Source organism: Anomalospiza imberbis, chromosome 6, assembly GCF_031753505.1.
Source record: "Anomalospiza imberbis isolate Cuckoo-Finch-1a 21T00152 chromosome 6, ASM3175350v1, whole genome shotgun sequence".
NCBI lineage: Eukaryota > Metazoa > Chordata > Aves > Passeriformes > Viduidae > Anomalospiza > Anomalospiza imberbis.
The window spans coordinates 58,372,544-58,398,082 of record NC_089686.1 but is presented as its reverse complement, the minus strand read 5'-3'; the positions used below and the strand labels follow the sequence as shown (position 1 = coordinate 58,398,082).

The following is a 25,539-nucleotide window of genomic DNA, read 5'->3' as shown; positions in this document are numbered from 1 at the left end:
TTCCAGCCTCACAGCTCTCCCTGAATCCTGAACAGCCACCCATCCTTGCAGCACCAGCAAGGTCCTCAGTGAGATGTCAGCACAGCAAGGCCGAGCAGGAGGACCCTGATTTTCTGGAATTCTGACTTCAGGGTGGAAACTAGGGAATCAGATCCCTGATTCCCATCATAGTGCAGGTTGAGACTGCCAGGACCTCAGAATGCTAGTGAAGGACTTCAGGCTGCTGCTGCTTGAGTCCTTTCCTAAGTCTGTGCCTGGCTCTTGAGTATCTCCAGTGAAGGACACTCAACACCCTCCCTGGGCAACCTGTTCCTCTGCACAGCCATTGCACAGTAAAGAAGTTCTTCCTCGTGTTCAGGTAGAACCTCCTGTGCACCAATTTCAGTCCCTTGCCTCTTGTCCTAGTGCTCAGCACCACTGAGCAGAGCCTGGCTCTGCCCTCTTTTCACCCTCCCTTCAGATACTGGTAGACTTTGATGAGGTCCCCTCTCAGTCATCTGTTCTCAAGGCCCAAATCTCTCAGCCTGTCCTCATGAGAGAGATGCTCCAGCACCCTAATCATTTCCTCCCCAGGACAGGAGATTTTTGACTAGAAGCCAAGAGACTGAGTCAGAGTAACTGAGCTTTATAAAAAGTTAATGCTGCAGAGGCATCCCATGTGCAGGATGGAAAAGGCACAGCCCCGTTTCCTGCCTGTGTAAAGTGGTGCCGTGCCACTGACCTCTGCGTGGCAGCAAGGGGTCTTATCAGAGGAAACCCCAGTCCTCAGGAAACAGTCCCTCAAAATAGCATTTGCGTAAGGTAGGAAATGTGGAGTGAGCACGATGGAAATGAAGTAAGTTTGATTTCCATCATGCTCACTCCACATTTCCTACTTCCTGTGCCTCAGCACACTAGAGACTTCCAGCAGGGAATTTGCCTGCTCCACAGTACACTTTGGACTGGAGGCCTTACTAATCCTTGGCCAAAACGTTCAATTGACCCATGGAAGGGGGCTGGAGGAGCACGGTCAAGCCACGTGTGGGAAGGTGTCAGTGCTGTGTCACAGCCAGGGCAGGTCTGTCACACCAGCACACGCCACCAGAGTCCCTCAGCAGTGGTTAAAGTGGAAACAAGTGCTGTGCCCTTTCTGGATGCTGAAGCTCCCTGAGCCAGCCAAGGAGCCAGTGTGCTAATTCCCAAATCCTGCCTGTGCTTTGGGGCTGTCGGCAGCCCTCAGGCTCTGCTTGGTCAGGAGCTGCAGGTCCTGCAGCCAGCATAGCTCGGGGTGTTTGTGCTGCTTTAGGGTCTGCGTGTACCCAGCTCCAACGTGCTGACAGGATTAAAGGAATTTATGTTTTCCATTCCTTCAGCTGTTAACTTCCTCCTTACTTTGCTGTCACTCACATAGGATGACCCTGCTCATCCATAACCCTGCCCCAGTCTTTGACTGACTTGCATTTGGAGCAAAGAACATGACTTTAGAGTTTGTGGGGGAGTTTTTTGTTTGTTTGCTTGTTTGGTGGTTGGGGTTTTAAATTTTTTTTATGCAAGCAGTGAAGCTTAGCTGCCTTCAGCTACTTAACAGCACCAACACAGCCAGTGATTTGAACAGAACAATCACATATTCATCTGGCCTTCCCACTCAAACACGATGAAAAATGTGGATAAAAACAATTTCTCCTTTGTCTGCATTTCAAAACTCACCTCACCCTCCTCACATGGGCAGAGAAACAACTGTTTTCCTTACAGGGCAAGGATTCAGCCAAGCCCTGTGGTAAATGAGAAGTATTCCTAAAGCTTCAGCTTGCAGGGCTTGTACCTGGGTTGGCTCTCACCCAGAGGTCAGGGCTGCTCAAAACGCACTCCAACCCATGGGCTTGGCCTGCAGACCCCAAGGACAGATACAGATACAAACCCCTTTCCTTTAAAACATCGTTTTTCTCTCCATTAAGTGTCATGTCAAGTGTTTTACTTCAATCTTGTGCCAGCTCACCTTTGCATTTGAGACAGAAATGTCTGCACCAGGCCTTGAATTAGTCAGAGATACAGCAGTGAGGGACAAAGACATTACAAAAGACCTTTCCCTCCATCTCTCTGGAGATGCTGTCCCTGGCTAAGCCCTTCAGGAAGCTCACTGGCTTGAGGCATTGTCTTGCTAACCAAAAGCAGGCAAATTCAGCACGGCTCTTCTGCTCGCTCAAAGCTCAGCGCAACCCTGATTTTCTCAATGACAGGCTTGTAAAATTCACATTGCTCACAGAGTGACAATCCACCATAATCTAAAAAGCATTTTTACCTTTTTTCCTTTTTTAAAATAACTTTTTGTAACAGCAACCTCAGTCTGAATGCATTTCAGCATCCAACAGGGCCTTCATGCAGCATCACTGTCCTGCAAAGGCTCTGTGCCCAAGTAAGGAACGTGGCAGTGAAACCTGATGTCCCCACAGTTGTTGCCTTTTCTTATGGAAATTCTTCCAAAACTGTGCCTTGGATCAACCCATTTGGAGAGCCAGTCATCCCAAGGTCCAGGAACAAGAACAGAGAAATCTCCTGGGATGTGGGATCAGGGACTCTGGGATCTCAAGAGATTTTGCTCATACTTTGGGTTGCCTTTCTTCCTCGGGCACGAGGGCAAAGCTGACAATGCAGCACAGCAGTGGAGAGATCTTTGTTGTCTGTATTGTGCTGCCTGTTACAGACCCGAGCTACATGGATATTCTTACAGCCCTGAAAGCCTGCTCGGAGGTGAGATTACAATGGGTTTTGCTGAGCTGATGAAAACACCCCGGGAGTCCCTGGCACGGGTCCCCTTCAGAAACGTGCCCAGCAGCAGGAGCGTGCCGCTGCAGCCGTGACAAAGCAGCAGCCCTTTCCAAAGGGGCTTAGCTCTACCCACCCGGGACACCTTCTCTGATTACCGTTTGTGAGGCGTTGACCGCTGCAGCGCCCGAGTGCCCCCAGCCCTAGCGCCAGGGCCGGCACCAGGCACGAGCAGGAGATGCTGTTCCTGCTGCGAGTCCTGCCCCACAAGGCAGCCTGGCTCCAGCCGGGCTGCTGCTGCTCCTGACTCATCTGCCAAGCTAGATCACACTGCTGTGACCTGGCACCGAGGTGACAAGGCCTTGGGAACCCGCCAGCTTCGGGCAGAGCCAAGCTCCTGCTGGGGCAGCTGGACCGGGTCAGCCACTTCCTCCCCACCTCAGGCAGAGCACGCGCTGCCCACAATGGCACAAAGCCTAGGCTCTGCCAAAAATCATTCCCCTCCCCACCAGCAGCGCTGTGCCGAGCGGCTCGGACCCCAGCTGGCCCAGGGCAGCTGGCTTTGATCAGCTCCTCTCAGGACTGGCTGCTCCCCACGTGCCTCTCTCCAGCATGGACAAAAATGGTCAAAGATGCTCCACTGAAAATCCCCAAACAAGGCAGCTGCAGCCAGCTCCCCGTCAAGTCGATGCTGCTGGGCCACAAACAGCCAGAAGTGTTCACATTTCTCCTCCCTCCTCCTCTTTAGCTGGTTTTAGGCCATGTGAGGGGAATTAAATTTTAAGCAAATCCCGTGGGATTTCTTGGCTAAAGTGAGTCAGACCAAACGGGAGCCCCACATAAGAAGAAGGGGAGAGCGAACCTCGCCAAGTCAACCAAAGTATGAAAACTCACACAAACCCAGAGGACATCTCTGAAGGCAGATGAAAAGCATGAACAGAGCCAGGAAACAACAAATTTAAAAATTATATCTACCTTACTTCTTTGGCCTACAACGCACTCAAGATACCGGCCATCAGGAACAAGGTATTTGTGGGGAGGGTGGTCCAGAAAACAACTCCAAGAACTCCTGATCTGCTCAGGCTGGGGGTCCCCACACACCAAACACAAGGTCTGGTGGCTGACCAGGTGGAGACGCCCCAGCAGGGCCCTCAGAGGGGACAAGAAATTATCCCTCCCTGCTGCTGGCAGTGAAAGGGGACCCTGCCCTGAGGGCAGACAGCTCCACCCCTGCTCCATAGCTATGGAAAAGCAGACAAGAAACAATTCCTTGTGGGCCTTGTTTGGGGCACAGGGAGGAAGAATGAAGCCTCCTGCAATGAATGAAACCTCCTGCAGTTGTCCCAACCTGCCGTGGGGATGCGATGCTTTGCCACCTCTGGCACACCCTGAGGGCTGTGAAGCAGGAACAGCACAACCGTACTTACCCAAAACCGCCCCAGCCACTCAGGACTGGCACGGGGCTTTCTGGTCCTCAGGTGAAAGGTACCACCAAAATCCAGAGAGCTCCTCTGGTCAGCAGGTGTGGGTGCCTGGCACCCAGGGCTGGCAGAGGGCTCACCCTCCCTGCTGGGCAGCTGCCTCACACAGCACAGTGCCCCCATTCAAGGCTCCAGCCTAACTGGCAACCTGCGTTCCCAGCTGGCAATCCCGAGGCTCTTGGCCTGCCATCACACTGCGTCACCTCATCACTCATTCACCGGGCAAGTGCGCCCTGCCTGGCCTTGTATGGAGCTGCTGACTCAGGCACTGACAGCAGTGGGCAGTTCTAAAGTGGAGTTACTCACAAACGTGGGCAGCTCTGATGGTGACAGCAAACACCTGCTGGCATCAAAAACCAGCATTAGGAAACTCAGTCAGCAGACCAAAAATTGATCTGCAGCGCACCCAGCTCGACTTTACTGCCCGACTTCTTACTGTGCAATAACAAAAAAAACCAATCCGAGTCCAGCTTACAAAACAGCAGTGCTTCAGGAAAGCTGTGGGGGCAGAAGGAAGGTGTGGTAACACCAGAGCTGCGCAAGCACAGCCGAAATGAACCCAGTGAGCTCAAGGGCAAGATCCCAAGCAGAAAGTACTGTCCAGGAAAGCACAGCCCATGTGCAACTGGCACAGGGAATGGGGAAACACCTCCAGCTTGGTTAGCCCTTGGTGTTGCTGAAATACAGGGCTCAGCAGCCCACACAAGTGAAACCCAAGCTCAGACCTGTCAGAGCTTCAGCCGCATCCTGCAGCCTGAGCTCAAAACACACAAGGCTGCATGGGAGCACTGCCTGTGTCAGAGCTGGAAACTGAATGAAGACATCCCCCTGAGGTGTCCCACAGGTCTGCCCTAGGAGGCTATCAGGCTTCCAGCAGCATTCCCAAACTGATGCCCTGTCCCAGCTTCAACTTTTCATCTCACCTGAGATACCACCAGGTAGGTTTTTGCCCTCGGAAAAGGATTCCTACAAAAGGTATGATAGCTGACATTTCACAGATTTCAGTTCTTGCCACATATCCCCTTCTTTCTCCTCACACTTCTAACAGAAGCAATTTCCACTTTGCTGTGGCTAACACATGGCAAAGATTAATGCCATTAATGCTGCTGCCATCATCCATGGGGTGGCACTGAGCTTCCTGGGGCAGCAGGACCAGATCACCTGCCTGGCTTCCAACCATCACTGCCTACAGAGGCTTTCCTGCCACCTCTTCTCCATCCCTGATGCAGGGATGAGCCCCCTTCTCCTGCCCCTGTGCCAGGAGATCATCTCCTCCCACTCTCCTGTGAGCCCATGCCAGCACCTACACAAGTTCTTCAGCAGCAAAACACTTTCTCCAAGTCTCCGTCACCTACTTTGTAAACAAACACTTCTGAATTCTGGCACAAAATATAACCACTGAATTTGAAGCTCTCAAAGCCAGTCAGAGACTCCTGTGATTTTTTTTAATGCATCTGAGGAGACAGTGCACATTTATGTACTAATACAAACTGAACAAAAATTAACAAAGGAGAAAAAAAAGAAACTTAGAGGAAACTTATTAGATATACTGAATATGTGTCTTTAGGAAAAATTGATTCTCAAACAAAACCTGCTATGATAGCACACTACTTCTATCATTTGAGAGTAAATATATATATTTAATTAGAGCAATCTGTGTTAGTCTGGTATATTAAGGCATGAATTAATTTTGAATTTGGAGTGCAGCAACAACACTCATTTTCCAGTGTCCGTCAAAATAGTGTTTTTGGACACAGATTCAAAGCACCAAAAACCTTAAAACAAAGACATGAATGAATGAATACCTGCAGAACAAGTGCTGAAAGGGCAAATTCAGTACTACAGCAATACGGAAATGTCATCATTTCACATTTCAAAAAAACATTTCAGAAATTCCATCCGTTTCAAACAAGTTTGGAGCCCACCACCTGATGAGATTAAAGCCTCCCTTCTTTTTATGTGAGCACAGTTCATGAAGAAAAAGAAAGAGACTTGAGGAAATATTTACATGACTAATACGTATGCTTGCATCAGGCATTAATACATAATGTCTTCTTATCTTTAGTGACATGATCTTTCAGGCAAAAAAACTCAAGTCATCTGCATACACGTCATGTCTTCGAAAACATAAATATTAATGCAGAACTCAGTGTATTTCAAAACTCAATGTTTTGATTGGAATGTGAGGAATGAGTGAGCCAGAAGTGAATTAAAGCCAATTATAGTAACTAATTGCTATAATGCTGTGGAAAAACGCAGATCATAGTCTTTGGTTGAGGTTGGAAAACACACAGAAATAACTTTCACTGGCATTTTACAGCTGTAGCAATTTAGAAGAAACTCAGAGGAACAGAAATTACTCTTCTTGGTAGAGTTAATGAAAGGCTGGTGTTTGAATTTGAGCAATTCTAAGAAGTTTTGTCTGTATTCTTCCATTCAAATCAACTATGTTTAAAACCTGCAAGATCTTTTTAATTTTAAAGGCTTAGCATAATTATAGTAAAGGTGGGTTACCTTCAGTGAATGCTAACATGTTTGATTTTCATTAACAGACACCTAGGCAGTTAATGCTGCCTGGCTTCGAGAATGAAAGGTTAGCCTGGCTTTTCAAAAAAAGAAATTTAATAAAGAAAATAGGCACATCTCTGTACTTATTTTCAGTCCAAATGGCCCTAGTGGCAACAGACAGCTCAGAAACTATTTGAAGCAGTGTAAAGAGGAAGAAAGAGCAGTTCCTGAGCCTGCCAGCGTCACCTCTGCCCTTTTCATGCCATAATGGCATCTGTGACAACAGGTCTTAGAGGGCAAAGAGGCACTGGTGTCCCCTGCTCTGAAAGCACAGGGTTTGGGGAGGCACCCAGTCCCAGGGCAGGGCGAGCCCAGAGGAGCAGCATGCCTGCCTCTCATTTAAGCAATTGCAGCTCTGCAAAGCGACAGCATCACAGCTTTGGGGGGCACTGCTGACAGCCGTGGGGCTGGGAACACCCCAGACTCTGGAAAGAACTCCGGAGCAGAGCAAGAGGAAGATCCAGGTCTCCTGCTCACAGGGAGCTCTGCTCACATGGCAAGATAAGGAATTCCAGTGAGCTTGTTACATTCACACAGACCTTAACCCACCAGGCTCTCCCTTCAGCAGCACTACCAGCAGCAAAACAGGGAACGTGCGGTTTTATTGTGTAATAATTTTGACCAAGAGTGAGGGAACCAACACAAACTTCCTCCTCTCATGCTGAGCATTTCATCTGTTTTATTTCTTATCCATACACTGTGTCCTGCCTTGTCCACGAGTGCACGGGCCGTCTCCTGTAAGGTACATCCCTCTGCTGACAGGATTGGCTAGTGATGCGACTGCTTGGGCCTTCTGCATCTCTGGGAGAAATAAATCCAGACTCTAATGTAACCCCAATTCCAAGTTATTGTACTGATATTTTAGCAGGAATGAGTGAAACTTTATGAGAACAGCACGTACATCTGATGCCTCTCAACGCTTCAGTGCCAAACAAATCACACCTTCTGCAGGCAAAAATACTCTTCTGATGTTTCCCTGCCACTGCCTCCGCCTGAAACTGGAAACTGTGCAAAGAGTAAATTCAGTTTTGCCCAATTGCTTTGTCTGTTAAAATTAAGTGCCAAGTATTGTCCTCAGTGGTATTTGTTGCCCATGTTTTCATAATGGATATCATCTACCTCTCAGACAGCAAACTTTTAACTGTGCCTGGTGGCTTTTCCTTTGACAGGGAAGATGGAATAGTTCATTGAGAATAACATTTGTTCCTCTTTGGCAATGATGTTGTCTTTAGCAACAATTAAAAAAAAAATCATTTCTGTCGTTCAAACAACCCCAGTGAGGTTCAGTTTTAATTCATTAAGAAAAAATAAAATCACACAATCTTTCCATTAAACTCTTGGGACTATTCTTTATAGGAATTGTGTTTTTTTCCCTTGAAATGCAAAGGAAGAGATTATAGCTAAGAATTGCAGAGTAAGCAAAAGAAAGAAAATGAAGGGGAGGAAGACTTAAGAAAGCTCTTTTAGAGAATCTGCTGTTTAAAAAGAATTCCACTAGCAGCTTAAAATACAAAAATTAACATAAAATTTTAAACAAGTAATGAAATAAAGCAAGGCAACTGTTAACAGGCAATGGGTCACCACCAGCTTCAGCTTCCAGGGGTCCAGCAGGTACTGGGAAGAGCACTCCAGAGCGAGTAGCAAAGGTAAAGATTTATCCTGGGTTATTACCTGCTTTTCCTGAACACAACAAAAAATCCAAACACGTTAACTTATTACCTTTATGACATGTTAATATGTAAAACAACAGTGTAAGGAAAGGTAGCAGAGGCCAAAGAGAGGAGGACAATGCCGTTTGTGTGTGCCCCATGCCCACCAACACCAGCTCCTCATCCCCAGGAAGGGTAAATCCCAGCACCAGTCACCCCGGATCTGCAGCGAGGGGATAACTCCTCAGGGACCTTGATGTGCATCACAAGGGACACACATGCAATGACACCACCACAGCGAAACTCTCGGGCCTCTGGCTCAGGCCACAAGCAGGGTAACACCACAGCATCCACCACAAGAGGAAGGTGCAAAACCAGTGTGAAGTCACTACTAAGTCTCTGTACCCAGGAAATTTTTATAAAAGGAAGAGATGAAACAAGGAGACTTATAAAGAACTACATTTATTGTTGTTTACAGCAGATATCATAAATAAAGCTAAAACAATTTTCACCATGTGCAAAATACAGAATTTCCATGTGAAAATTTAAATACAGAGTTAAAAACTATTTAATAAAAATATTCAGTTAAGATTATAAAGTAAAAGGAAGACAGAAGATTTAGGAGAAGGACAGAATCCTCACTGGGCAGGAAGAGCAAGGAAGACTCTGCAACAGAGAGTAAAAAACACAGCAATAGGAAGTGGTTTGAAATGGCAGACCTTTATGTCATGACCTTCATATTAAAGCATGCTGAGCTTTATAACAACACACTGCAGCCCTGAAATACACTAGGAGTCACATCCCAGCCATTTGTGCAGGAAATGACGTTTGAAACACAGAGAGATTCAGTGTGGGCACAGTGTGGGGACTTTCAGAGCCATCAAGTCATTTTAGGATACCCACATTAATAAACACGATTGGCTGAGTCGTGCAAATGTACAAAGCAGCAAGATCAGGAGCCTGGGGTCTGGCCCTGCTGCCTTCCACGTTCCTGCCTGAGGCCTGTGAAATGGGGCAGAGGGCAGAGGAAGTTTTGCCCCTCCTAAAACTGCTCCTAAGATCAATCCCCAAAGGTCCTTCCCTTTGAGAGGGGTCCTCAGCAAGGACAGCTGGGTTATGACCACATCAGCCAGACCCTCGGTGTACTTGCTGGTCAGCCTGAGCCCTTGGTTCTTGTTGGGATTCATTTCCCCTTCTAGATTTCACCTAGTGATTATACAAACTGGACCTTATGTAAAAAATACATCCCAAAATAATGGAGGGAGTTGGTCATGGAGAGGGGTGGCAACGTCTCATGCAGCAAGAGAAACCCAATCGGAGTGCCAAGAAAGGCCCAGGTAATAAAACCACTCAAAGCAAAGCCCTCTGGAACCTGGCATGCTGATAGTTCAGCCTGAGAACCACATGCACTTTTAGGCCTGCTACGATGTCACTTGGGGTGGAAGACTAGAACTTGCATCTTTTTGGCTACTTTGTCTGCAGAACCTTTTATACCACACTTTTCCAGTAGGAAAGCAGGGACACTGCTTGCTCATTGGTGTGTGAGCTCAATGCAAATAGGTGCTCATGTTAACCTGGAAAATCAGCTGGGTAATCACACCCTGACCTTATTTTAAATCTTTCCTTTAGTTCTTTGAAAGAAATAAGGCTTTAACAAGTTCTTTCAAGAAACCCTTTACTTGCCTAACTTACCTTAAAGGCACAGGGAAGCACACATGCACAGACACAGAGAGAAAAATATTACCTTTTCTAGAACTGTGAATTCAGCAACTGGTTAAATAATCATGCCAAAGCTCCATTAATATACCAGACACACAGATTGCTCCAACAGTTAAAAAAAAAAACCAAAACACACAATGAAATGCTTTCAAACAACAGGGTTAGTCATGTAATTTTGGAACTGGAAAAAAAATCACCTGAGAGCAGAAAGGCTTCAGCCAGTGAGTGGGTGCAGCACCGGAATGTTGAGTTGGACTAAAAGCAATGAGGGAGATTGGCAGAGAAGACAGCAGGGAAGAAAACACAGAACTTCACTTGGTTATGTAGGAAAGCATCAGGAAGATTACATCGGTACAAAGAATAACTGGCCAAAATGAAACTGCCTTTTTCTCATTCAATTATCAATGAGGACAAGCAGGTATGAGTATTACTAGCAGAATAGTAAGATGAAGTCAAAAAATCAACCAATTGGAGTGATACCAATAAATAACCCTCCCAACAGAATCACCTGCAAAATCCCAGTGGAATATGCATGGTAATTAAGATTCCTCAGGAAAACATTTTCATTACACAAGTTCCTGAATTCTGTTGTAGAAATGCAGGGATTTATGTCCCATGATACAAATCTATATAAAACCAATACCATATTTTAAATGTTTAAATTTAAATTTTTAAATTAAAAAAAATCTTATTTAAAGATTTAAAAATCTTATTCTTACACTTTCTACTAGTAAGATTCATTTGGTTTAATTTCATTGACCAGAGATTTCCAAGTTTCTTACTACATCACCATTTTCTCTACATTTACCATTATACTCGCTCTGCTGTAGTAAACAGGAGAAAACTTTAGGAAGAATTGTTCCTGAAGATTCTCCTACTGACAAACTGAAACTAAAATTGATGGCAGCCCAAATCTGGAAAGCTGACTGCCCAGCAGTTTGCTGTGTAGCAGGAGTAACCACACTGCAGACTGCCTCCTTTTTAGGGTGAAACAGTCACTATCATTAGAAAATAATTAAAAATAGTACAGTGTTTCCAAGTCAGGTTTTTTAAATGCTGCAAGAAAGGTACAGATACATTACATATACACAGATGGCCACCATGTAACTGTAATTATTGCTGTGTCCACTCAATGTCGGAGCAAAGTTTGGCTGAATACATGTTTGAGTATTAAAGGCAATTTATGTCAAAGGAATGCTACCTTATAGCTAACAATTTTCTTCAAGCACTTTTTCAAGTTCTGTGCATAAAAATAACAATTTTTCCCCAAAATACATAACCACTCTAAAATGGGAAAAGCTCATCCTCATAGTTTAAAAAAAGTCAAACTATCTAGAAGAAAGATCCAGTTTGTCATTTATTTTAAACAGCAGACACATTTCCTTCTCATACCTGAGAGGCAAAATAATTCAAATCACCTTTTCCCACATTATATTAAATCAAATCAAATCAAAACAAAACAACAAACCCCAAGACCTGCCAGCCCATAGGCAGCACAGTCATTTGAGACCACTGGCAGGTGATCCTCAGTTTTGGTACTAAATGAATGCAACAGTATTTCCTATTGTTTATGCCACATTCTTCTGGCTACAAATAAATGCTACAGATGCTTTTCATTTTAGACTACACATATTGCCATGTTTAAGGATTTACCTATTTCCTGGTAAACTTCTGAATACAAGTAAGTACTTGAAAGGCAGGGAGCATGCTTACCTCACTGGCTAACTAGGTTGAAATAATGAGCATTGGGATGTCACTGTGTCCTTGCTGTTTAACAGATTAAGGTAGACCTTCTGATAAAGGTTGAGGGACATCTGAAAGAAATTTACTCATCTGCTGCTCCAGATAATAGAATTTCACCTTTCTGCCACCAGCTGCACACGTTGAAATGAATTACCCAAGTAAGAAGTTACCGCCTAAGAATACATTTCTAGGCTTTTGATGTTTATTCTAAACCTGCATTTTTACAAAATTCCCAGAGAGACTGGGAGTAGTGCCTGCCCAGAGGCACAACTGGAGTGACTTCAGTTACAGAGGAATGCTCCTTAAATTGATATGCCTCATATCAGCCACCAAAATGAGGAAGTCTTGACTTGAGGAATGTTTGGTCTGCTTCTTTCTACCAGTTTCTTTCACTTAAAATTTCAATCAAGCCTTCACTCAACTATCATTTGCTCTTCAAATTTATTGAAAAACTTCAAATAAATTAGTAGAACAGATAATACCCACTATCAACAAAACATATCCATCACATGTAAAGCAATGTAAGAGGCATGACTAGGAGCAATGTGAATTATGTACATGATTTTTTTTGAAACATATTCATGCAAGTAATATCTCATAACCTAGAGCAAAGATGAAAGCAAGAAAAAAAAAAAGCTACGTGCCATACTCAGGTTTCAAACCCCAGTAATTTGTCAGAAATATTCCTGAAAGAACACACATTCTTTCATGGTCTAACTGAAAAAAGAAAAAAAAAAAAAAAGCTGGGGAGAATAGGAAGAAAAATGGTTTCAAAATGTACCATCTTCTCCAGTGGTCTGATCACAGAATAAAATGGGAGGGGAAATCTATAAAATATCCTTCATCTGACTCCATGTTCTAGAAATGTGTTTGGACACTGTCCTTCATGCTCTAACATACAGTACATTTTATGTTGAAAATTTCGATTGTACCTCGCTTCTATCGGAAGGAATCCACCATTCAATGAAGTCAAGCATCAAATTGCACGAAGAGCAAAAACAAAGCCCTCCAAACCAAAAATTCCCCTCCAGAAAATAGCCAGGCTGTTAATTTTGAAAATTTGAAAGGCACAACTGAGCAAGACGCACAGAAGGATTCAAACCCTACAGAATCTTTTCACCCATTCAAGCACATTTTCAAGTGATAGCTCTGCTTCCCGGTACATGTGAGTGAGTACCTCTAGGAGAGCACAGAGGAGTGGCACCCCAAGGCTCAGGAGTTCGTACAGGTAGGTATAGTTATATGCATTGTCCCTGAAATGGAGGTGGGTAGCGTGCAGGAAACCATGCATCCAGTTAGACAGGCGGCTGGGAATGTCAAGCAGATCCCTGGTCACCCGCAGGGGCCAGCTTAGCGTGCCCCGTAAGAAGGAAGTCAGGATACCTGGGGACCTGTCCTCTGGACTGCTAGCAGTGGACAAACTGCTTTCTGTGGTGATCTCTGTGGGTTTGGCTTCCACTTTCTTCCATGCGTCTAGCGCCTCCTTAGAAAGAGCATTAAAAAAATAAAAAGTGTTAAATATGCCTCTAAAGTAGGTAAGTCCAGTTTCTGATACTGTCTTCAAGTTTTTATATGCATTTTCATTTCTAGTTGCTCCTAAGTTCAACTTTACTTTACACAGAAAAGCTAATTCGTTGAGAATCAGATTATTATTAGATATGCCGAACTCACAGAATGAGGAGATTTGTATTTTAGCACTGATTTTACTGCACATGAGGTAGGAAACATCCACACACACACACACAGGTATTTCACCCTGCCCCAGATAAAGCTCCCTCAAGATTGCACTGGCAATATAATCACTCCATACCTTTCCATGGATCTGTATTGTTGCCCTTCTCTTTCTGTGTTTCGTACTGATTTTGCAGTGCGTAAAATGAGGTTTACAGTAAAATTTACCTACAAGAGGGAAAAATCAGTTACAGGATATGTTATCTATACATATATGGACTGAAAAATGACTGTTGCATCTATAAAAAAATGAAACCAAGATAATGAACAGCTGGGCAGCAAAAGGAATGGGAAACCTGGCACTGATTCTGACTAACAGCTCTGAATAGGTTTCATTTACAGATTTGCACATTAGTTCAATAACATTAGGTCATTTATCTACCTCTCAGGTATAAGATTAATAAACAGCAAAAAAAAAACCAACATCCCATAAACACAAAGTTACAAGCCAACACAAGATATCAAGCAGAAAAAAAAAAAGTCTATAATCTGCTCAAAAAGACATCTTTGCAAATTCTCCACACTGAAAAAAGAACCACTTTGACCTTGAATCTTTAATATGTTTGCAGATGGAGATCAGGTTAATACCCTGATCTACTCAAATACTTTGGGAGAGACAAAGGAATTTCAATTCAGTTTGATAATTCCATTACAAACTAGGGAAAAAAAAAAAAGAAAAAAGGAAAACCCCAGGATTTAGGTGGGATGAAGCACCCAAGAGCTGAACCTCTTGTTCTACATCAGACTGGAGCCTGGAATAAATCACACTGTGCTTGGCCAGTCCTACTGCTTTCAACTCCTGACCATAACATCGTAACAGAAATAACCTACATTTCCTGCATCCATGTAAATCTGCCACTGCTATGGCTTGTCTTTATAGATCATGTTATTTAATGGCCAGCTTTAAATGGAGATAAGAATAACGCCATATTATTGGAGAAACCTCACCCCTTTTTTCCTCCCCTTACTTTGACCTGTGATTCGACAAAGTGCATTTTGGCCACTGAACTCATTTTCCACCGAGGATTTCTTCATTTACAGCTCAGGTCTGTCATAAGTCAACTCTTTTGAAAACTAGGACTGCAAGTACAAGGACTCAAAGATCAGCAGGGACACAAACAGCACAGTGGGCAGATCTCCTCCTGACTGTGCTGCCAAGACAGGTCTTTCTCCTTAGTTCCAATAAAAGCACCAATACTCAGACATTTCAAAATACTCCTAAATAGCTCCTAGATTACCTTCTTCAACATCAAAGGCATAAACTCCTAAGCGGAGTGTTGTAGAACATATTTCACACTTGAAGCACTCCCTGTGAAAGAAGTGGCCTTCTGCACTCAGCCGCTCCATGACATAGACCCGTTTCTTGCAGAAATAACAAATGTCACTCCCCCCGATGGACTTGGGGAATTCTTTTCGCAGAGAACCCTGTTCAGAGATAAAAAAAACCATAAAGCTGTGGCTCCACACCCAGATATAAATCCTTATGAAGGGGGCAGCTGCTTAAACTGCTTGAAGCGTTGCACAGCACCCTCCAAGCAAAATTACAGTAGGCATCAGTCAGCTTTTTTATTACTCATTATTACAATTCTGTAGGTTTATGCAGCAATTAATAAATCAGACATCACAAGGACTTTAAAGAGGTTACTTTGATGCTGGACTTGCATCCAGTTTCCCTCTAGGAGTTCACCAACATTTTGATTACTCAGGTCCAAGAGCAGCATCATCCCTGAGCGTTCCCTCATCACCCTGCACCATCCTGGCTCTAGGACTCATGTCTCTCTCAGAAGGTGAAGAAACTCCTCACCAGCCTCAAACAGCAGACTTGCATCTGCAGCCAAGCAAAAAAACACCCTGAACTCAGTTCAGACACAATCTGGAGGAAAATGCAGGCTTGTGCTTTAAGTTCCATGAGGGAAAAGCAGTCTTCAAATGCTCCACCCTTCCCATCGCCACAGTCATGCCTCCCCTCTCCGCTGTGTTCCTCCCGAGACTGCAGCCCAACCTGGGGCTTGGTTAGCTTTAAAAATCCCTTTATTTTCTACCACATACATTCAGAACATTTCTAATGCATTCAAAATACAATCCATTTTAACCATGTGAAACTATTTTGAAAGTTTGTTAAATTAGGCTGGTAATTAACATTCTTTAATTGCCATGAATCTCATCCCCTCTTATATACACACACAAAAGGTACAGAAAAGTGAATTAGAAATTGTTTAGATACCACTGGTCTTCCCTTTTCTTATTAGAGGCAGGTATGAGGATGTTACTTTGCATTACTGTATTATGGTTGGTTACAGGTCGGTACAGGTTCTGTGCCTGCCACATCCATCACCACCTCCCTCCCCTTCCACCATCCCTGCTGCCACAGGAGAGGTACCACATGGATAGAGGAGGAAAAGTCCAAGGCACATTCAGACAGCAGCACACAGTCCACACAACTAATCTTTCATTTGTGAGCAAAAGGCAGCCTTGGAACCATTTTTAAATGTTAAGTAGAACTCACAATTATCATTGTCACATAGTCTTCTGCTGAAAAGTTGAAAATTCCATTCCAGATCTGCCATTAGTAATCCATTTTGCTCTGATGGATCACTTCAGAGCAGGAATCTTTCCAAAGAAACAACCATGCAAATGGAAAACCACACAGATGTGTTTTTAAAGCCATGGTGTTAATAGTTACAGTGAAGCTGAAACAACTGAGTTTAGTGCTGGCTGGTAAGTAAAGTGTCATCACCACAACACAACACCTTACTTGGCTTCCCAGTACCTGACAGCCCTGAGTGGTGGAGGCAGCAGATGGTAAATGAGGAATGGGGCAAGAACCTGCAGCTCTGTCCAGAGACCGCTTCTGAATTCAACACAGAACAGTGTCAGAGTTGAGAAACAGCCCTCTTCAAAAGGAGGCACGGTGATTCAGCACTCGAGTGTTAAAAATAACTGCATGAGCATGTACTGCACAAAACTTTATTTAGAAGCCACCCTGTGTAATAATCGTCTTTTGTTACTAATTCTACAGTAATTACATTTAATAAAAGCCTCCTGAAGTTTTAATTCACAGCCAAGCAAAAGAAATAGAAGATGTGGAGAGCAACGTTTCCATCAGCACATTGTGCTGATGTGCACCTGATTCTTTCCTAAAGTGTTAGACCTTTCCTAAGGCTTCAAGTGCTTCACAACTGGGGTCTCAAGCCAGGATGGCATTCTGGGAACATTACTCTTAAGTCAAGTTACTGTTTCTTTGTGGGTTTAGCCTTACCAGTTCAAGCTGTGCCTTGGGTCTGTGATCATTCACATACAGATTTACAAGAACTTCAGCCACAGCTCCAATGGCATGTGAGACCTTTCCTACAGTCGTCTAATCAGGAAAGGGGAGAAGATGAAGAATAGAAGGAAGAGCTTTAGTTACCCTTGAAAGAGAATTTAAAGACAAAAAAGGACAAGAATGATTTGGGCACATGCAAACATCAATACAGGGAGGCAGGAGAAAGAGCAGAGGGGAAGTCCAGCAGAGCACAAGCATGTTCATGCATGACTAGCGTGGGGCCACAGAAGGCTTCTGTGCAGCCCACAGACTTTTCTCTAGGATGACTGAGAAGTTCCTGATGGGAGCAAATGCTTCTCCTCAAGGCTTCCTGCTGTGTCCATGAAAGGCTGAGTTGGGAGCCAGTGCCTGGCTATCTGAGCTGGACATTCTGACATGAAAAAAACCCTATTGTTCACTTCAGCTTCTCTGGGACTTGGTTGTTACATTTCAGAACAGGGGTGGGATTGAACTCCTTATTAACACTCCCCAAACTGTGACATTTCAGGGAACATTCTATGAAAACGTATGAGCCAAGTCCCACACAGAAATGTTTTGTTGGTGCTCTGAGGGCAACCATTTGCCCTCTCCCCCGTGACTCATTGCAGTGCCAGAGAAAAGTGGAGAAACCACGCTCATGAGAGGGAAACATCTCCTTCAATCTGCTTCATCACACTGCTGCAGCCACAGAAGTTAGGCTGGTTTTAACCAAATGCCTCAATCAGGCCTGCAAGGAGCCAGCAGTGGCTTAGGCTGTGGCTCCAAATGCACAGTAGACAGATCAATGACTGCATGGTCCATGCTTCCCTGCCAGAACACCTGCCTGGGGACTGGAACAGAGGAAAGGTGTGTGTGCATGAGTGTGTGAGAGGCAGCAGGTAGGCAGGTACTCTGCTCCTGGAAAACAGACACTAAAGGCTTCACAGATTTACAGAAATATTTTCTACTCTAAATCAAATTTCCTGTATTGATTGGGATTTCAGCTTTCTAGTCAATGTAAGATCCCACAGCCTCTCCTGGTAGCAAATGCAGCAAGGGCCATCCTGGTTTGGCCAGGGGTCTGGTACTCTGCTTCTGAAGCCAGGGACCTGTTTTTTTTCCACGAGGACAGATACATGATATCATATCTAACTCTCCATTTGCCTCTCACAGAGCCCAAATCTCAAGGAAGTCCCCCTCTTCTCAGTGAAGTGATTTGTCTACTGCCACCACACCAAGTACTGCTAATTGAAGGCTTTAAAATACCTGAAAGTTACCATGAAGAAAGAAGAAAAATATAAATGCAACAGTATTCGGAATACTTTAAAACAATTTTAAAGCATTTTCTATCAAGTTTAAAAACACTTATAATGCACTGTGGGTGTGTTTTCAAAAATTATTATGGATTAAAAAATTCAAGGGAACATGTCCAACCCTTTACAGCTCCCCTTATCTTTTGAGAGTTATCTTATAATTTATCCAGGCAGGTACAAAATATACACGTTAGGACTACAAAGGCCATTTAAGGGATAAATTTCTGTCTTGTTTGGTTTTGTTTAGCATAAAAAGACTTTAAAATATCATTCAATATCTGGATAACTTGTGGGTAAAAACTGCAAAGTGAACTGCTAATTACAAACCACAACGCTGTCCCAAGTGGCAAACCAATTTATAAACCACTACAAGAAGTGCTACTTGCTACTACAGGAAAACTACACTCCTTTGATTTGTTTAAGAACATGGAACAAAAAAAAAATTCCTCCCCAAATTCTGCACTTCTGAATATGCTGAGCAGTTTCCAGGCTATGTACAAGTTCTTGTCCACAAGATCCAAGGTAAAAGAAAGTGTTCAAAGTCAGTCGAAGCAGATAGTTTTCCTTGAACTAGATAAATACTGGAGTAATTAATTAAACAACAAGGCTGTGCTTGAAGTGCAAGTAGTTGAATTTCAAGAAAAGTATCCTTGAACCTGAACTACACTTTGAAATTCACCAGGTTGGCTGATTTCTGTTCTCCTTCCATTGGAACTATCTATGTCAACATTAAAGCAGTCAAAACAAGAAAATTGCATGTTTACAAACACTAAAAATGTTATTAAAAAGGAAATGTTTCTATAGTGAATGTGAATTCACATTCCAAGTAAAAGCAAGTGAGATTTCAATTTAATTTAGCAACAATGCCCTTAAAACCAAGCTTTAACTTTTGGTCAGCCCTGACTTGATCAGGCAAGAGATGTTTGTTGTACATCCCTTCCAACAGAACTATTCTGTTCTGTTGAAGTGCCACTCAATCACCAACCAGAAACATCAGGGCAGGATGAGGATCCACCAGGGCAGCCCCAAGAGCATCTGCCACCCTCAGAGACACGCAAAGAATGTCCTCAGTGCCTCTGAGGCTACTGCTCTACTCAAGTCACACACAGCTTTGTAATGCTGGGGCCACTGTCTGCATGGAGCAGCTACTGCTCACAGTTCAGGGAGCTTTATGCCAGCAGCTTTAAAGCCTTTGCTGAACAGGAATCCTAAAGAGTTACCTCACACGGTGAATTTCGGGGAACAGCCAGAAAACACTTAAAAATCCCAAGTGTTTGTGATTTCCTCAGACTGTTGAGCTGTCAGCGGCATGCTGCTCTTCAGCAGGTTGACCAGGGTGGTTATTACCATGGGAAGAGAAAGCTGCCTTCTGTATTCCCCTGTGTTATTATTCAGAACTGCACAGCCAGCCAAGTAAGCCTCAGTAGCATTCTCATAAAACAAAGGAAATATGCTCTCTGCCTCCAAAAGCATACAGTGCTTTCCCTTTGTTCTTTCATATCCTTAATGATTTTCCTGGTCTTATTTTGCTTTGAGGGTGATTTATTTACTTTTCGTACAAGCTGCTACGTATATTTTCCCTCTGAGATAAACAACATTTGAGTAATAAGTTACTGTGTGTAGGAAACACCCCAGCCCTGCTTACTGCTGGTAATTAGAGTCACGTCACTGAAAGGAAGTTGTTGGTCCAAGCTCTGCAGGGAGTAAATTGATTGCAAAAACTTCCCAGTTCTTATGACACACTGTGTGGATTCACTCATGCAAAGCTCAGATTAACAGAGTTTTCTGAAGGTCAATCCAACCTTGAGCAGAAAACAGGAATAACCGAAGCCCAGCCTGTAGCATAATGTATGCTAACTCATAATTCTAGCTATGTGAATTTTGACAGCTGATTGAAGCTAGAAGGTACTTTTGAACATTATTGACATATTGCACACAGAAGGTAATTCTTACTAAGTTGTAATGACTGCATGTCTTGAAAGAAACAATACAGTCCTGCAGCCTTCTTTTCAAGCGTTCCTTGCAGGACTTAGACTTAATAACAAGTTTCTGTAATTAGGCAGTATGATTTCATAGCCACCCTTTTCAATAACTGTGTCCCCATAACTAATACTGTTCCAAGGAAAACTCAACAGGTGCAATGGTTTGTCATGTCTGGTAACAACCTCAGAACTCACCTGAAATTAAAATGACAGCACTAGCTATTTAAAACCATGGGAGGGTGCTGATATTTATAGGTCATATATTGTGAAGCCTTACAGAACTCAAAACACTTCTATAACCTTCTGTTTGTCTGCTGGGGAAAAAGCAGAAACACTGACAGCAACACATAGCAGCTCTTCCTGTTGGTTTATCAATTCCAAAACACTTTCTGATACTGAAGTCTACACTCAGCTGATGCAAATTCTCAGAACAGAGGGTAGAAATTCAAATTTTGAGACCCATAACCCCCCTCAAGATAACAGAAACATAGGCAGTTCCTGGAACATATTCACAGCAGAGAGGTCCAAACGTATTGTTGAACAGCACTTGGAAATGCACACTGTGCATCTGAAATACTGCTGAATTTTTATTTACATAGCACTGCACATTTAGTCAGTGTTTTATAGAGCAGGATAAAATTTTCACATTCTGAAAAGAGTGCAATCTGTAAGGATAAAACACAGGGACAACAATTTGACCATGAAAGGGCAGGGACAGAGTCTATTACCTCCTGTGCTCCTGACAGGAGGAGTAAAGATCACATCATCATTACCAGACCTGCTGCTTAAAAATTCTCCAAAATGCCACACAAAGTGCACCATATTTACACCTATGAAATGCACAGTGTACAAGAGGCTGGCAGCCTGTTCAACACATGGAGCTGTGTACGCAGGCATCAAAATGCTCATGCATGTAGATCTGCCAAAGTGTAAATGCAGTCCTACTTAACTAGCCAAATATTTACCCAGTGAGATGAACATATATTTACTGTGCTGGTGACAGAACTAGATTTTCTTGCTTCAGCTGTGCTGCATTCTGCCAGTATCTCTGGAGAGAGCACTTTTCAGCTGAAGTAAACTCAGCCCAAGTGAAACCAAGTAACAACAAACTATTGCCACAGCATTTAAGTACAAAGGCCAACTAATCAAGGCTGTCAGTGCACTTTAAACAAAATCCAGTTTTTAAAATATCTGGAAAAAAAGATTGTTTAGAACAAAGGTTCTCCAAGAAGTGATGTTAAAATCCCAATGAAATTATTTCTCACAGAGTTTCCATATGATTAAAAACCTAGTTCTCATATTCTAAAGGGTTTTTCAGATAGCTTGGGGTTGTCTTTTTTTTTTTTTTTTTACTCTCTTGGCAGAGTCACAATAGTTCTCCAAATCAAATGAACATCAGCCCCCAGTCTTTTGGAAACCATGACTTAGCTTAAAACCCATCACATGCTATACCTCTTAGGTCATAAAAAGTAAGAGGTAAATCCAGGCAAAGGAATTACTTTCAAGATGAATGAAGGGAATTAGGGGATTATTGCAGCAAGGCACCTGCTGAGTTGCAGTGTCCTTGAAGGGCCGTGTCCCCTGTATTTCCCTGGGGACTGGGAGCCATGCTGTCATTGCAACACAGCCTCAGAAGTAAGAACTGAGTATCTCTGACCCAAGTGTCATCTTCTTTCCAAGTATGGATGTTTCCTCTCCATAAGGCCTGCTGCTACAAAGAACTGTATTCTAGCTATTCACATGCAGAAGCAAGTTTAAAGTACAAATAATTAAACAAACAATAATAAAATGCCTGTACTGGTAAATACTCATACAATTCTAAGACATGTCCATCCTAAGATGTGGTTAAAATAGCCATCATTGTGCAGGTTTTCCCCTGCAGAGCAGATGGATATTCTTATGAAAAGAAACATAAATGCCACCCAAGCATTCAGTTTGCTTTATAATGTGAAGCTTTCTTCAGCATGCCTGTGGTATCATCCAACAGCAGATCTTATTATTTAAAACAAGCAGCAATGCATAATTTTCAGGATTGAAGTAAAAAATGTTAACCATTTGTTTTGTTCCTCAGCTTTTACCTGAGCCATTTCTGACGATGACATTTCTCTTACAAACATGCAGAACTAACAACAGCAAAAAAGGAAAGTTTGATTTAATTGTGAATTACAACCTATACAACAGGTCTGCTGGCAGCACCTTCCATCCAAGCCATTTCTCAAGCAGCTTGAGTACAAGTTTGGGTTTTACATGAAAAATCTCTTAATAGAGTACCTGTTGAGAAGAAACAGCAGAGGAAGCTGAACCAACAGATGATGAAGCAGCAACAGATGAATGATGAGGTGGAGGGCAAGAGGGAGTTGGGGGCTGAGAATGGGGTAAGCCTTTAGTAGGTAGCTTATTCTGTGTAGAGCAGAAACAGGAGAGTTATCCAAGAGACAGTGACATCAACACAGGTCAAGTTCAGAGTCATGCATCAAAAAACCCAGAAATAACAATGAGAGTTCTACTCTTCTCGCTACCTCTGCACAGTAAGGGCCCATGGAAATCATCAAGGCATCTTCATGGTAAATGATATTATTGTACTGTTTCTTTAATAGAAATATTCACAGTGAGCAGTAAGGTAAGATAGTGCTGGGAGAAAGCATAATGAAATCCAGCAAAAACCAGAGCACACCAAGGACAACCGCTCAGCAACTGATTAGAAACTGTGAGCCAGCAGTGTGTGCTTAAGCACGAGACATAGTTTATTTGAACATATTTCTCTCCTGCCAAAGCACTCTGATTAGCTTTATGATTCAGATTGTTTCACCTCAATTAAACGATGCAATAATATTTGAACAACACTTTTTACTAGTTTCAGTGGAATCCACATTACTTTTCAGATCCACACAAAATGAAAGGAAGTTAAAACCAAAACCACTGCAATTTTGTTCCCTTCATGAATTCTTATCCATCTTCCAATTCAGCAGTTCTTCAGGTGCAAAACTTAAAATTCACCTTTGGAAACTCCATGTATCCAAACATTGAGGCGAGATGTGCTGCCTTCTCTTTAATGTTCTTTTTATGGAATTCCCTATTTGCTATGCTCTGAGCTCTTTTCTGCAGTGACAGCCAGGGAAGGACAGCCAAGAAAAGAAAGAGAGAGATTTCAGTTAAAACCACATCCATCAACAAAACATAGAAGTTTGTAGAAAGACTTCTTATTGTCTTAATACAACCTACAGTCAACAGACAACAAGCCAGCAGAACCACAGTACACAGATTATCAAAGGCATTTAAGAGACAGAAAGGAAAAGAAGTTGCTTGTCACCTGTTTCATTTTTTCCTCCAGGTGCTGAAGACGCTCAAGCACTCCAGAAAGTACAAATGCAGCAGAACAGGCAGACGCGAGATTTTCAGAGGTTTCTGACAGACTGGGCTGGGGATCTGTTTTGTGCACAGTCTTTGCTCTCCTGGCCATATGATCAGAACCATTTAAAGACTGTTTGGGTTCCCTGACCTCGTGTTCACTCCTAGCTACCACCTGAAACTGGGAAACACTTGAAGTGAACAAAACTCTGCTTTCTGCACTACCATGCAGTATATGCAGCTTTTAAGGATGCTTCCGAAAGAACGGCACAGTCATGCACATAACTAGAAACAAAATGTTCTCACATCACTCTTTGCACGCTATCTACTGCACTTCTGGTGCTTGTGGACATGCACTGAAATAAATCAGTCCTACACAACTTGTGCGGGCCTTAACATCCTTCTCTATGTTTCTGAGCATTTGTCAATAACCTCAGACAGCAGCAGTGCAGAAGAACATCTTCTTCTAGGGTTTATAGCAAAGGTTTTAGGTTCTAGTCTGACCCAAATCAGTATATAACGTATTTCAGATTTAAGGCATTTTCTGAGGAGTTCAGAACACATCTCTGAATTTGAGTTTTCATATAAAATAGTTTCTGACCTGCAGATTCCCACATGCAATACAGATCACATTTCACTGCAGACTGCTCTTGAAGTGCCACTACAGGATGTTTACTTCAATTTAAACTTCATTTAAAACTAGATGAAAAGTGAATATCAATACTGTTTGAGATGAGATTGCTTTCAGTGAAAGCACTAAGAGAAAAATTTAGACTACATTGTCAAAATTTTTTCCCCATATATGTGATGCTGCAAAAGAGCTTTCAGCAGAAATTCTTATCACAAGTTCTACTTATAGAAATAAAAAACCTGAGCATCAATATCAGCTTTTCAATGTTCAAGCTTTTATCTTAGATATTTTTGCCAGGTTTCTCTCTTAGCCTTATCATTACAATAGCCCAAAGCATCGAGTTCATGCATAAATTTTTGGGTACTGCTGCAGTTTTCTCACATGTTAAATGTAGCTGTGTAATTACATTCATACAATTTGGAGCCTAGATATGGTAGCACAGAAATCAACACTTATGTTTTCAGGGTATTTCCACACTTTCAGAGAGTTTTCTCATCTGGCAAAGCAGGTGTAAAATAGCCTTAATTTTCTAATGGGGTTTTCACAATTCTCAGCTAAATGTGTCTGTGAACTCTGCAGTTTCCATCCAAATATTGTTTTGTGTCTTGTGTAGCTCTGCAATAACAGTGAGTTCCCAGCAGTGATAGAAATGCTGTGCTTGCCAGGTGTTACCCACAGGAGCTTCCTACCTGCCTTTTTGGTTGAGGTGGAAGAAGGCTTGGATCCATAGGTTTAGCAAAGCGAGGATTAACAGGAGGTTCAGAGGAGAGCAGGGCTGGTCTATCTGTTAGCTCCTTGTAAAGCATTTTTAAAATTGCAAAGACAGAGTGAAGGAGGAAAAAAAAAAGGAAGACAGTAAATAGGATTCAAAGAATTTCCGAGGCAGAAAGAAATAAAAAGCTTATTTTAAAACGCATTACTATGAAGCTTAACAACACATTCTGCACATTTTTGCCAGCCACCCATTTTATTAGCAACTTCTACCATCAAAGATATACTTAAAGTTGAACACATTCAGTACTTTTTAACAGAGTTTATGATCAAAATAACTTCCTTCAGCATGGCCAAGGAAATCTCTGGCCACTTACCACACACCGAAAGCTCAGGGCATTGACAAATAGCCAAGTAGCGTGCAAACAACTTTGGTTCAAGGATAGACAAAGTCACTGGACATCTATAAAGCCTACACTATTGAAGGACCTAAATATTTAAATAAACAAATGAATACAAGGATGAAGAATTAAGAAAGCCACCATCTTTGTCAAAACATCCACACCTTGCTCATCCTTCCTTCAGATCTTTCAGATGACAGGTCTAAATTCTGCTGATTCCAACTATTTCTGGCTGAA

The 25,539-nt window shown here is 42.8% G+C and overlaps 1 protein-coding gene across 1 annotated transcript in view; it reads right to left on the bottom strand.

Moving 5' to 3' along the window:
• The window catches only part of MICAL2 (microtubule associated monooxygenase, calponin and LIM domain containing 2), a 114,329-nt gene that overhangs the window by 31,658 nt on the left and 57,132 nt on the right, over positions 1-25,539 (bottom strand). Inside the window, exons 17-25 of the mRNA XM_068194658.1 lie at positions 24,880-24,984; positions 23,522-23,734; positions 23,209-23,310; positions 22,483-22,611; positions 16,893-16,991; positions 16,404-16,484; positions 14,872-15,058; positions 13,713-13,801; positions 13,286-13,385 (exon numbers count right to left, since the gene is read on the bottom strand). Coding sequence (XP_068050759.1) covers positions 13,286-13,385; positions 13,713-13,801; positions 14,872-15,058; positions 16,404-16,484; positions 16,893-16,991; positions 22,483-22,611; positions 23,209-23,310; positions 23,522-23,734; positions 24,880-24,984 — 1,105 coding nt within the window. The remainder of the gene's footprint in view (positions 1-13,285; positions 13,386-13,712; positions 13,802-14,871; positions 15,059-16,403; positions 16,485-16,892; positions 16,992-22,482; positions 22,612-23,208; positions 23,311-23,521; positions 23,735-24,879; positions 24,985-25,539) is intronic.